This window comes from Amblyomma mixtum, chromosome 9, assembly GCF_055824585.1.
Source record: "Amblyomma mixtum isolate Tamu chromosome 9, ASM5582458v1, whole genome shotgun sequence".
Taxonomy (NCBI): domain Eukaryota; kingdom Metazoa; phylum Arthropoda; class Arachnida; order Ixodida; family Ixodidae; genus Amblyomma; species Amblyomma mixtum.
Window position 1 is genome coordinate 105,586,664 of NC_143020.1, and position 13,611 is coordinate 105,600,274.

General features: G+C 49.0%; 1 protein-coding gene across 3 annotated transcripts in view; it reads left to right on the forward strand.

The window, feature by feature from the left end:
* The window catches only part of LOC149330525 (WD repeat-containing protein 26), a 54,585-nt gene that overhangs the window by 10,615 nt on the left and 30,359 nt on the right, over positions 1-13,611 (forward strand). For 2 of the 3 annotated variants that reach the window (XM_089561143.1, XM_089561144.1), the window contains exons 4-8: positions 2,257-2,313; positions 4,374-4,510; positions 7,356-7,453; positions 8,242-8,447; positions 12,570-12,680. In XM_089561143.1, the coding sequence (XP_089417269.1) occupies positions 2,257-2,313; positions 4,374-4,510; positions 7,356-7,453; positions 8,242-8,447; positions 12,570-12,680 (609 nt within the window). The remainder of the gene's footprint in view (positions 1-2,256; positions 2,314-4,373; positions 4,511-7,355; positions 7,454-8,241; positions 8,448-12,569; positions 12,681-13,611) is intronic. The other variant, XM_089561145.1, reaches the window with a different exon arrangement.

Consider the following 13,611-nt stretch of genomic DNA (forward strand, 5'->3'; position numbering starts at 1 on the left):
AGCTCGTCGCCTGCGTGCAACTTGCTAGATGTCAACGACGAGCCGCGCGCGGCAGACGCAACGACGGCAAGCGGGAGCCAAAGCGAGCACGGAGAGCGGCAGCGTCGTGATGACGTACAGCGCGCTCCTCAGGGCGCTCGGGGCCGAGCCACGCCGGGGCCGGCCTGCCAGCCTTGATGCCGGCCGCCGGCGAGTGAAAAACGCGCTAGTATTAATTGTTCACGTTTATAGCAAGCCCTGGGATAGATGCATGTCAAAAATGCATCACTTCTGACGGTCGTTGGCCAATACCGAGCTGATCGTAAAAGTGATGAATGCGACACTAGCAAATTTCATCCCATAGCCGCTTTGGCGCTGCTGCGGCGCTTCGCCTGCCGCCTGCTAGCTCCGTTGCTGAAGGCGTCGTGGAAATCGAATATATATTCTATTATGGGACGAGTTCGCAGTAAAGCGATTTGATGAGTAGGCCTTTTGATATAGCGCAAGCGACTTCCGAAGCGCCGTCAGCGATGCGAAACCATTAGGCCTAGCGACGACTAGGGCAGCCTGGGACCAGCGCGCAGTTCGTCGCCCGGCGTTGCCGCAGTCGGTGTTGTTGCCGAAAGATCCACTTTTGAACAGACATGTTGTCGTTGCTCTAATCTAGGAAGCATCATCTCTGGTAGAATGGCTGTTTTGTATTTCCTTGTGCGAACGTCAAGTACGCCGAGCATGTCGGCCGGCCGACCGGTCTGGATCAGGTCTGCCGGCGTCATAAAAAATGAGCTAAAGAGTGTTCTTGACGTAAATAATAAACCCTAGGCCAAGAAATGTGAAAAATGTGTCATTTTTGAGGATCGCTAACCAATACTGAGCTGCTGGTAAAGGTAACAACTGTGATACGAGCAAATTTCTGGCCACAAACGCCTTGCAGCTGCCGCTGGCCTGACGTTGGGGTCCGGCTCGCCTGGCGCCCGCTCGCTTCGCGGCTGAAGGCGTCGCGGAAAGTGACCATACTATTACTTTATTGTGAGATGATGCTGTTGACTGTAAAGCGATGTGTAGAATAAGCCTTTTATTATAGCTCAGACGACTTCCGAAGCGCCGGCCGCTGCGGCTTCGACGCGAACCGAGCTATAGGCCTAGCGACGACCACGACAGCCAGGCAGCAGCAGAGCTCATCGCTCGGAGAGCCCGCGAGCGGTGCCGTTGCCGAAAGCTCCCAACATAAGCAGGCATGCTTTGTCGCTGCTCGAGTATAGCTGGCAGTCTTTCTGATGACGATCGGTGCGGCGCGCCGTCCAAGTTTTCGCACATCTGTCTCCTGATTGCTGCTCGAACAGCATGGATCCGGAGCTCGAAGCGCGGCTGCGTGCAGCCACCGCTGAGATGGGCTTCGAGCCTTTCAGTACACGCCATACCGAGACCCACAGGGCGATGACAGCAGCGATATATATAATTCTAGTACACTATAGCAGCGACTCGTCGGTGCAGCTAGGAAACTCGCAAAGGCGGGCGCCAAGATTTGACGAGAACACATGCTTTTGTGAGCAGACGGATTTCCTTCTTTACCGGAAGTACCACATTAATTTCAAGAAATGCGCTGGATTCTTACCTCTGTATAGGTATGTTTTAAAAAATAATAAGCAATCAATAAAATAGTATTTCAAGGAGCATCAATGCTCAGTTTCAAATGAAATATTGCAAAAATTGCGCGTGACGTCATATGGCAGAGCCAATGAGAAGGGTCGCCCAGTCCATGGCCAAGGCTGCCCAGTTTACGTCATGTGGTAGGGGCGGGTAAAAACGCGCGGTGAGGTGTCGCCCTAATCGGCTGTGAGCGGCAAGTTTGAAAAATTGTTTGTAAATTATTGGTTCCACGCGCAGCTTTCTGAATCAGACTAGAATACTCGCAGAGACCACCTCTACATAGTTGTTGCAATAAAATATGATTGAAGAAACCATTTCAGGGTCCCTTTAATTTAATTTGTTAAAGCTTAACTCCCCCGCTCAGCACTTGCTGGCTCGGGGTGCCTAGCTTGTCACAAAAGCATGATTCTCGCTGCACTGCACTGTGTGGTGCATTGTAAACTCAGATTTACCCTCCTGGTCTGATAATTTGTCGGCCCTACCAGTTACACATATCAGTGTGCCGTGATGGGTTCTCTATGACTATGCATTGGTGGCAGTGGCTTTCGTTTCTTAGAAGAATAAGTGCTAGCTGCTCTCAATGTTGAACGCCTGTCGGTCTTAATGCGCATCTCTTGCAATTTTCAGGCCGAGGCGGATCTCAACGACCTGAAGTCGCTCCTTGAGACGTCCCAGTCACTCGTGGTGAGGGCGGCCATTGTTATTGCGCATTTGCAGCACGTAAGCTGGGTCAGTCCGGCCTTAGTTGCACTGCATAGCCTGGCATGGACCCGAAGGGAATGGAGATGCAGCTGGGGAGGCTGATTGCACGGCAGTGAGATGAGACTAGTGCATTTTCTGCGATAATTGTGGCGTGGGCTGGCAAAAGGAGAGGGCTAAATGTAGATGAGTGGCAGAACATCATTGTCATCATCATCAATTGTGAACCATTCTTACCATAATTAGTGAAAATGATCATTGGTATGAGGATATGACTGCAGTGAGATAGTGGCAGTGATGAGCTGAGCTCGCGATTCGTTCTGTCAGTAATACCAAGACAGTGCATGCTGTGGAGACTAAATAGAGTTGCCACATTGTACAGGGTCGTCCACTCTTAGTTAGAATGCGCTAACGCATGGCCGTGCTCTTTGGAGGGTCACTGTGTCCAGAACGGCTATGCACCGAAGCGAAGTGGCAGATGACGTGAAGCACCACGTCCAGGTACACCTTCTCCGGCGGCACTTTGCAGTGATGAGCGACTTTGTCGCACGCGGTGGCCCTCTGAAGAGTGTGGCCATGCGCTAGCGGGTTCTAACTAAGAGTGGACGACCCTGTACACTGTTGGGTCACTGACGTGAAATGCTAGCGCTTCTGATTTTTTAAAATTTGCTTTGTGTCTACCTCCTTCATACATTTTTGCCAAAAGTTGCCCAGTAACTGCTTTTAACTGGTGCATTACCTGCACGGTTGCTGCCACCAGGAGATAGAAGAAAAATCTTGAACATTTAATTTGTAGCTGCATTCGTTTTATTTCAGCGCAGAAGCTTGGGCGAGGGCCGAATTAAATCTGTGTCAGGACTGCACCTTTAGCCTGGAAAAATGCATGCCCACCGTCCGAAGTTCACAGAGCGCAACTTCGGTGGAAAAAATGTTTTCTTTGTGTGCAGAGCTTCCTGTTTGATTGTATGCAGCATGATGTGCGCACTCAGAATCGGGCTGCATATATCTATTCCAGGATGCATGCAAAGACAGTGATGAAGTTTTTAGCGTGGGTGTTTCATTCCATAATCTTTTGACTGCAGGTGTACCTCGGTGTAATTTGGCCTCAGCACTACGTGCAGGAAAGGTCCTGTTAACCCTTTGAGGGTCGAATTATTTTGAAGAAAACTTTCCCAGGTGGTCAAATTACTTTGTTGCGGATCTTGAATCTGCAAAATGTATATAATCGAGAATAAATAGTAAAAAAAAATTAGGAACAGTACTTTGGTGACAGCATCACTCACAACTGGAAAATGTTCAATAGAATAGAATAGCAACGGTGATAAGCAAGCTAAGAGCAGCACCAATAAAGATAGAAATCAACTTTCGCTGCCTCTGCAAAACAGTGCCCACAAACAGAAAACACGTTTCGCGCGACTCCGTTGCGATCCCGCGGCGGAATCGAAACCGCGTAGGCACGTTGCCACAGAGGGCGAGAATACCTCGCGAGCAGCGGTGATAAGCAAGCTAAGAGCAGCGCCAATAAAGATAGAAATCAACTTCGGCAGCCCCTGCAAGATAGTGCTGACAAAAAGAAAACTCAGATTTCGCGCGACTCCGTTGCGATCACGCGGCGAAGCCAAAACTACAAAAGGGGTGTTGCCGCAGTCTGTGCCGCTGCGCTAAAGCTAGACATAAGTTCTGCTTATCTCCGTAAGAAGGCAGCACAAAATTCAAACACTTCTTGTAAGACCTAAGAGGTGGCAGCACCCCCCAGTGAGCACGCATTGTTCTTTTGGCGCAAAATTTCAAACGTAAGATCGAAAAACCGCCGCCGTACATATACGGCAAAAACCTTCAAAGGGTTAAAGCTTTTCATGAACAACGCATGAAATTAATGCATCGCAGTGTGTGCAATTTCACACGTGTGGGTTCTGCGCGAGTGTGTTGTGTCTTCTTCGTCGTCCTTATCAGGAGCAGCAGCAGCCTGCTAGGTCGATCAACCCGGCCACCGTTTCCGGTGATTATTGATTGGCACCTCTCCCCATCTTCCTCCACCTCTCCAGGAGATGCAGTTCCTGGTGCTGGAACAGAAGTACCTCGAGTATCTGGAGGAAGGCCGGCTGCTCGAGGCGCTCCAGTGCCTCCGCCATGGGCTCACACCCCTGCGGCACAACACGGAGCGCGTCCACGAGCTCTCCAGGTGAGCAGCTCCGACTGGGGAGACCCCGCCCGTTTTGTAACGCAGTGATTGAGAGGAGAATCGTTCTTGCATACCTGTCACGTTTTTATTTGAAAAAGGCTGAGGTTTGCTATTAGGCGGTCAATGCTATTGAGTACAGTTAAACGTGGACCTAACGAAATTTTAAAAAGTCCAGGATTTTTCGTTACATCCAGGTTTTCGTTACGTGCAGTTTTGATGAGTAGACCTGAAAGGAGAGTGCAGAGCGGAAACCAAAATGTGAAATAAATGGAAGTGAAATCGTCTTGGAAATGTTTACTGTAAGTTTACATATCGCAAATCTACTCCACCTTGGGGGATTACCCCAAACATTTGCCCAACACTGTTCCCACTTCGAGTTATTGATCAATTTGCTCTCGCCCTACCATAAGCTTGCCGTCCCGGTTAGCTCAATTGGTAGAGCGACTGCTCCGGTGAAGCGGTGGTCCCGGGTTCGAACCCCGGACCAGGACGAATTTTTCTTTCACTGCGAAGTTTCTGAGAAAGCTGTATAGCTTTCCTTTGTAGCCGTATGGCTGCGCTCGGGTGGATGCCAGTGAGTAATTACTCCCTTAATACAAATCTACTCCACCTTGGGGGATTCCCCTAAACATTTGGTCAACACTGTAAGTCCCAGTTGCTTGAAGTCCTCAACGTGGAGAAACGTTTTGTGATCGGCAGCCGCCACCACCTCTGCTGTAGCTCGTGCAACGCAGCTACGAGTTGGGTGGGAAGAGTGAGGGAGGTGGGGGCACCGCAGCCGAGCAAGACGAGGGCGTGCACGGTTGTGCCTGTGGCTGCACTAGACCAACCGCGGAGGCACCTCCCAGGCAGCACATGTAAATGGCCCAATACAGTCTAGCCCGTTTATAACGAAGCCACTTATAGTGAAATAGCGGTTATAACGAAGGGATTTCAATTTCCCATTCCCATTTTTGCATTTTCAATACATTTTGGGTCCAGTTTTAACGAAGTAAATAAGAGCGCGTCAGCGGATATAACGAAGAGATTTAATACCAACCGAAAAATAATCTGTCAATCAACTCATTTTTGCGTCCTTGAGGCGATTTTTTCCGCGAAAATAAGAGCAAAATTCGGCTGACGGCGTCCTTTCGTGGCGTCGTCTGCTCTCCTGCGGAGCGAAAGGTTGCTTCACTGCATCGCATGGCACGCCGGTCTCGGGTTGCGCCGTCCTTGAACGGCGTCACGGCGTAGATCGGTAGAGCACGCCGCGTAGGGGAAAAATGTAAAAAAGAACAGACGATTTTTGCGGGTCTAAGCCACATGGACCTCGTTTTCGCCGACGAAGACCTTGTTGCCACCGAGGACTTGACGACTGAAGAAGTTGCCGGGAGTGTCATGGAAGAGACCTTAGCGGAGAGCGCCTCCGACAGCGAAGTCCGGAGTTCAACCAGATCTTTGGTTCGCAGTTGGATGGTATGGAAGCCACAATCCTGAAGTCCGCACTCGCGAAACGTGTTCAGGGGACGCTGGACGACTTCTTTCAGCGGCAATAAATTGGTATGCCGATGTTTGCATTTTTTTTTCGTAGTCCGCATAATACGAAATAGCGGATATAGCGAAGTGATTTCCGATTCCCGCCAACTTCGTTATAACCGGGCTAGACTGTATTGGAAACATATTGCCACTGGCTAGTACTACCAGAGTAAAACCATCCATTTGCAATATTGTGTCCATTACCCGTGCTGCTTGAGCTGCTTCTTCCCACGTTTCCTCTCTCTGTCTGTCTGCCACTGTTATCCTTGCCTCACAGGCGTTCTCCGCCATCCCCGCTTCCAACGTGCAAGAGCTATTGGCTGTGGAACTATTTGAGCAACTGCGTGGTGGCGATGGCTGTGCACTGCTCATGCAGTGTCTTTTTTGCTATATCCTATTGTGTTTCGCTGCTTCTGAGCATGGTGAACTGTTGACGTGGTGTGACTTTGCAAAAGCGAAAGCAGTGGAGGTGCGTCCTTTCTTGATGGGTCTGTTCTTGTTGGGGCTGCCAGAGTTCACGAGGCGGATAAAAGTAATGTGATATTATGCATGGTGCAGTTGATCACCAAAGATTGCACGAAGCAGACTGGCTTCTCCTGAAGTGAAGTGTTTAGTGTTTCATTGAATTCCTGAGCAGTGTAAATGACATGGCGCACATTTTCCTCATTGCTAGTTAGTGCCAACGAAAAGATGTGCAGAGAAAAGACTGTTGGCAGAACATTTTGTTGTGCTTGCTTCTATTCACACAAGCTTGGGAATGAAAGCTGTATGCTGTGTGTGACATGTGGCGCTAATGTGTACTACAGAGAAATGTCATCATTGGAGTTTAACATGCTAGCCCGTTAAAAAAAGACAACGCAACAGCCTAAGCCCTGCTACACAAGACAAGAATTCTGGCATAGGGGAATGAAAAAGTGCGTACTGGGATGTCATCCCATTCCCTTCATTTGTCATTGTTAGGGTTCATTACCTTGGTGATGCGTTCATTTAGGGCTCTCGAGTCTAGACATCCATTTTGTTTAGCTCTGAATTTTTCTTTGGAATCTAGAGTTTGAGGGCAATCCATCTGGTTGGAGACAGGCATGCAGATCAGGGAATGAAAACACAGACTATAAATGGACGAACTAAAATCTTGTTGCTATTGTGAGCTACTAGATTGTTTATTGTGAACAAGGCCCCTGTGGGGGAACTGAAAAGTCGTTATGTTTGCTTAATTGGCAGATTTATTGATTTATGGTTGGTGCTTGTTTTCTCGCCTCCAGGGTTCAGTTTTCTCCCTACCTTACATTGCACAATCGGTTTATAGCGGTGTTTCTCTTGCCCTGTGCAGCTACATCATGTGTGGCAGCCCGGAAGAGCTGCTGTCCATGTCCCATTGGGAAGGCAAAGGCCCCGCATCGCGGCAGAAGCTCATGGAGAAACTCCAGGGTGAGTTGGAACAGGAGTGGCACGATCAGTGTCAGCTCTGGCTGGAGTCAACACGTGCACGATCAAGTGCAGTTTGTATGATGATGATTGTGGTAGTGGTAGCGGTGATGACGGTTATCCTTGTGTCGAGGCCCTTTCTGCTTCAGTTATTGACTAGGGTTTGCCAAGCATTGTGGGCAGTTGGTAACATTCAAACTTTTTGTCTGTGTAATTGGAACATGCAGTTGGAAATGCTTGAGGCTAATTTTGCGTAAGATAACTTGAGCGAGTTCGAGTACTGAATCAGTTGAGTGAGTTGAATGAATTGAGTGAGTTTGAGTTGCATGATTGGAGCATGGAGATGGTTTGAAAAATGTTTGCGGGCACTTTTGCCTGTGGCACCTTTGCTGTGGTTGATTGTTTTCTCCCTGGAAAGGTGCCGTGTAGGCAGGTTTCTAGTGATGATTGAAACCTGTATAAAGTGAGGAAATAGCGTTGCCTAGAGTGTTGACTGTCTTGGGGGGGGGGGGGGGGGGGGGGAGGCTGTAGCGTCTTGGAACGCTGCCAAGGTCTGCGCTACAAAACAGCTACAAAACCTCTACAAAAAGCTAAAGGTTAGAAAGCAACAAAACGGCTACAAAACGTCTACAAAAAGCTAAAGGTTAAAATTGGAGTAAATTCTGGACAGCAAAAGTGGGGTGTGGGTTCATTATGTGAGTTGGCTCATTACGCGAGTACTATACGGTATATGGGCTGGTATCTTGCATGTGTGTCTCGTATTTTGAAGTTTTCTTTCTGCACATGTATAGGCTTCCTGCCAGCCAATGTGATGCTTCCCCCCCGGCGGCTGCGGGCGTTGCTGGGCATGGCGGTGGAGCTGCAGCACGACCGCTGCCCCTACCACAACGCCCCCCTGAGGCTGAGAGGCGACCCGGCTTTTACGCTGGACGACAGCTGCACCCTCCTCACCGACCACGTCTGCACCCGAGAGCGCTTCCCTTCTCGCACCATTCAGGTACGACTGGGGCTCGTGGGAACCTGCGTCCATGTTGCGCCTGTGTGTGATGGTGTGGGATGCAGCTGGCTGAAGCTTTGTTCTCTTTGTGGAAGTTTCAACCCATACAGGGTGGACAGCTGAGCATGAGTGCTGTGCCCAAGCTCTTGATTGCGTTTTCTTACCATGACCTTGTACTAACTTGGTCAACACCGAATAGTCATGTTTTAACGTGGAATGCTCATCTCTCAGGTGTTGCTCCTTCGCATTTTCTCATTAAACATGACTGCATTAAGCATTTCGAGCTGGTTTGTAAATCAAGATCTCAAAAGTGTCGTGACCAGAAATGATTAAGCTTGTGTATATAGCAGTTTTTTGGTTCGAAGTAACTAATTTTCTTAGAATAAATTCAAAGTGAATAGTTTGAATACCGTATTTATTGCATAATAGGCGCACCCCCAGTTCGGTCGCGAAAAATCAGATTTTTTTTATTTCCGCACATAATAGGCGCGTCCCGAACTTGGCACTGTGATCAGTACTGTATTTACACGATTGCAAGCCGACGCCTCCCCACCCCCACAATCTTTGTTTTAACAGTTTTTGCTGAACTTACTATTAGTCCTCACTAGTAGTGCTGCTGCCCTCGTAGTTGCTGCGGACCCACAGCACGTACAACGACATCGCGTGGAACAACCGCACACAGTTTTCAGGGATGCTCACTTTAAACGTCTGTTTGGAAATCTTCATCAGCCGGAAACCTTCCCGACTGAGGACCCCGAAAACCGCGGCGATAGGAGTTGCATACGAAAATTTAGGCACGCCGCAGTCGCAACTGTCGCACTTCTCGTCCACATCGAATTTCTGGCCTGCCGCACGCTTGCCGGGTTCGAGTTCTAACTTCCAGCCGTGTAGCTATTAGCTATTAAGGCGCTTGTCCATCGTGCTAAAATAGCAACGCTCAGCGACAGCGCAAGAAAGCCACAACGATGATGAACTAGCATGCTACGACAGAAACCGGCCCTTTGACAGCCATCAAAAAAACTGGAGCTGGTGATGCTGATGTATATGGATAGCGAAAGCACGCGGCTGCTCGCGGCGGTACAGTGCCTAGGCACTCCAGCGGCGGACGAAAAATTTGATGATGATGATAAGCTTGACCTTGGGCGCCATCCGTGGGCGGCACCTAGAAGCTCCTGTGCGCGTGTGTGGCCTCCGCGACCAAGCGCTCGTTGCTCGCAGCCGGAGCCAATTGCGGAGGCCACGGTGCGTGCATTTCGAAGGCTATTCCCGCGTGGATCGTGGAAAGTTAGGGTGTTGCCCTTACACAGATATTTTTTTAAAATTATTTCCTTCGGGAAAACAGGATGCGGCCCGTACACTGGTGCGTTTATGCGGTATGTTCAATTTTGCGAGTCAAAAAATTCCCGGAAATTTTACCCCGCGTATTAGGCGCACCCCGAACTTTGAGCCGGATTTTCTGTAAAAAAAGTGCGCCTATTATGCGAGTAAATACGATAGTTCTGGCATGCACATGGAAACAAAAAACAGAGAATGCATTGAAGCATTGTCACACTCATTGAAGCTAAGTTGACGTTTTTCAAAAATGGCCATCCGAAATTGAGAGAGTCAACCTACCTGCCGCGGTGGCTCAGTCGCTAGGGTGCTCAGCTACTGATCCGGAGTACCTGGGTTCGAACCCAACCGCAGCAGCTACGTTTCCATGGAGACGAAACACAAAAGGCACCCATGTACTGTGCTGTCACGTTGTAGTGACGGCAGTCCAGCGGTCAGGAAGACACCAACCAGTCTTGGAAACGAAGCTCGTTATTTGGGCTGACTTGCGCCCGCAAAAGAACTGAATCACTCTGCGGCAGCGTAAGCAACAAACGTGCTCGTCGGTCGTCGAACTACGAATGCCTGCCGCCTGCGGCATCGCTCAATTTAAAGCCAGCAAGGAAACTTTGAGATAACAGGTCAATACAGTCGAACCTCGTTATAACGAACACGGATACAACAAATTATCGGATATAATGAAGTGAAAGAAAAGTTTGGTTGGACATGCTTTATTTCTATGGGAGTTCTATCTGTATAACGAAATGAAAAATTCAAAATTTGACACTGTATCGGTTATAACGAAGCAGTTTTTGTATTCACGGGGCTCAGAATGCGCAAACGAGTAGGAAAAAATTTCAAAACACGCTAAATTTTGATCTTTTGAAGCGCCCGCACCTAAAATGTGTTTGAATCACCCGCGCTTCCGCACGCCACGCCATCTAGGGAGAGCGAATGAATCTAGCATCAACGGCTGCCTAGCACATGATCGAACCGACGCCCGCTCCCCGGCCACCCCCGCCGTCGCAATTTCCGACCCGCGCGCGCTATCTCTGCAGTTCAATCTGTAGACGCTGTCGCGGAATGCGTCTTAACAAACAGCAGTTTCGCTTGAAACTATTCAGGGCAGTTGACAGCGGGCGCAAGGAAAAGTCATTGCCGTGGACTTCGGTGTTGCGCCTAGCACTCTATCAACCATCTTGAGCGCAAGGCAGAAGATTGCAAACACCCACTCTGCAGGCGCTGTGAAGAATGACAGCAAGACAGGATGTTGAAGATGCCTTGTTTGCGACTTCGTTGTAACGAGGTTGGAGTGTATCATCTACAGTAATCTGGAACGTCGTAGATGCAGCCGTTCATGACTGTGATCAATCGAGGTCAGTCCGGTCGCTTCTCGCGTCACGAACAGAAATGATAACACACCTTTCCTGCGGCCATGAGTGCGAACAAAAAGACACCACAATGATACGTGGCAGTGTGATGTCAGTGCACGAGATCCCCAGGTGGTCGAAATTATTCTGGCGGAGCCCTCCACTACCTCTGTCTTCCTTTCTTCTCTCACTCCCTCCTTTATCACTTCCCTTACATTGGGCTGAGATGTGTGAGACCAGTACTGCACCATTTCCTTTCCTCAAAAACCAATTTACCAATTTCCAACCTACAAATGGAGCCGCCCAATTTGCAGGGTCTGGGTAGGTTTTGCCGAATCCGAGTATTACGTGCCTTGTGCCAGTGCCTGTTTCTGCCGTGATTCATGGAGTTACAGGGGTGAAAAAAAAAAAAAAAGATCAATTCCTATACAAATGAGTGTCCGTAATTGATATTATAACTGCACGCGTTATACCCAACTTGCTTGCGTTGGCGGTCGCTATCTTGGATGAGCAGTAGGCACCACGAGAGCGAAGTTTGGTTCCTCTAGTTACCTGCGGAACGTGCGTCGCACCAGCTCTAAAAAGACAGGACGATTGGCAGTTTGGTTTGCTGTGACAATCAGTTTGGCTGCATGCGAGGGCAAACCATGGAAGTTGTGCCGTCTTATTGCAGTTGATCATGACTTGCTCCCGACTGGCAGTCTTAATTGCTGTTGTGTCACTACACGGCTACCACTTTCAGTTGTGTGCGCCACGATGCCATCCCGCATGAAGCACATTGTTACGAAACCAAGTGTTCCAAATATGGTGTTCACTTGAGGCGAAAAGTGTGGGATTTCAAATACAAAACACTCAAATTGGGTCAGATTTCAAAAACTTTTCTATTTGACTGAAGCTAGTTGCCGACAGATTTTTCGGACCCCGATAACTCGGATATGCGTGATGTTTTGGACTTCACTGAGGAACCGTCAGGCACCTTATAGGAAGGAATGTTATTTCATACCCTGTTGAGACCAGAAGTTAGTTTTTGCAGGCTAAAATAGATGGCAGCATTGCTGTGGAGGTAGCTGTTTTTTAACCGAGAGTTTTTCTTGACTCGGCAAAGATGCAAGCAGGTATCACAGTTGCATGCATGTTTTTCATGAGGGCATCACAGCTGCAGGTGTCACTTGGGGGGGGCAGCTTTCTTTGGCACTGTGCAAGGACGCAGCTATTTTCACTGCACTGCAATTCAGCAGTGTACTGTGCCACAGCAGTGCCATTTACTGCCCTTCACAAAGCTGAAACCCTCCCCTGCAGAATACTGAAAGCACTGTCTTTGCAGTCATGTTGGGAACGTGAGCTGGGATAAAATGTTCAAAAGAGGAAAAAGAAATGGAGGAAATGTGAGTTCGAGCCGTGTGTGGGTTCGAAACCGCGCTCTCATTTTCGGTCTGCGCAGATTCTCAACGATCACTGTGATGAGGTGTGGTACTGCCGGTTCTCCCATAATGGCGAGATGCTGGCCACGGGCTCCAAGGACTCCACCGTCAAGATCTTCGAGGTAAACCCGGTGAGTCCCTTTTTTTCTTCACTCCTCTCTTTTTTTTTTTTTTTTCATGTGCTCACTATACCAAACCATGAACTAGAGGAGACGCTGCTAGGCCATCTGTGGCTGCGGCAGTTGCAAATCATCACAACGATATTGTTGGGGAGGGAACAACGAGTGCAGGAGTCGTACCACTCCTGGTTATGAACGGCCAGGCCGTGGCTAAGAATGGCCTCCAGCTTAGTAGCCAAGCGTCTTAACCACTGAGCCACCATGGCGGGTCAGTGCATCGTTTAAGGGAAGTGCCTGCAACTGCACTAATATATCTAAAAAGGGCAGTCTGTGTTGACACCTGTTGGGGATGACCTGATTTGCCTGCTGGCATTCTTAATACAGTGAAAGCTCGTTAATTTGACACTGACGGGACCGCGAAAAATTGTCGAATTATCCGAATGTCGAAATATCGAATGAACAACAAAAAACAATGTTTGCCGCAACAGGACGTATACATTTATTTGGCAAAGAAATCTGTTATCGTCGTCTGCTTTTTCGAGCGAATTTGAGCGACTACGATAGCTCTGAACAGCTGCCAGGTGCTCCGTGGCACACGCACCATCGGGGATTTGTTCACAGAAGTTTTCCCGCACGGACAAGGCTTCTGCGGCTTCTTTCACTGTGCACTTCGGCATTTGGGACAACTGCTCGCAATCGTCACCTTCCAGCAAATCGTTGTTGTCAGCGCTTGTCACTTCAATTATTTCATCCTCGGTCAGCTGACAGGACACAAAGGCGAGGCGCACAGGAACTGCACACTACCCACTCGAAAGCAGCACAGTAAACGCTGGCAAAGCGCGCAATTACCAAAAAAGGCGCTGCCTTATGGTTAAATAACCGCGGTCGTAGCAGCAAGAACACGTTGAAACGACTACACACGCCGAAACGAGACTTGCTGTCG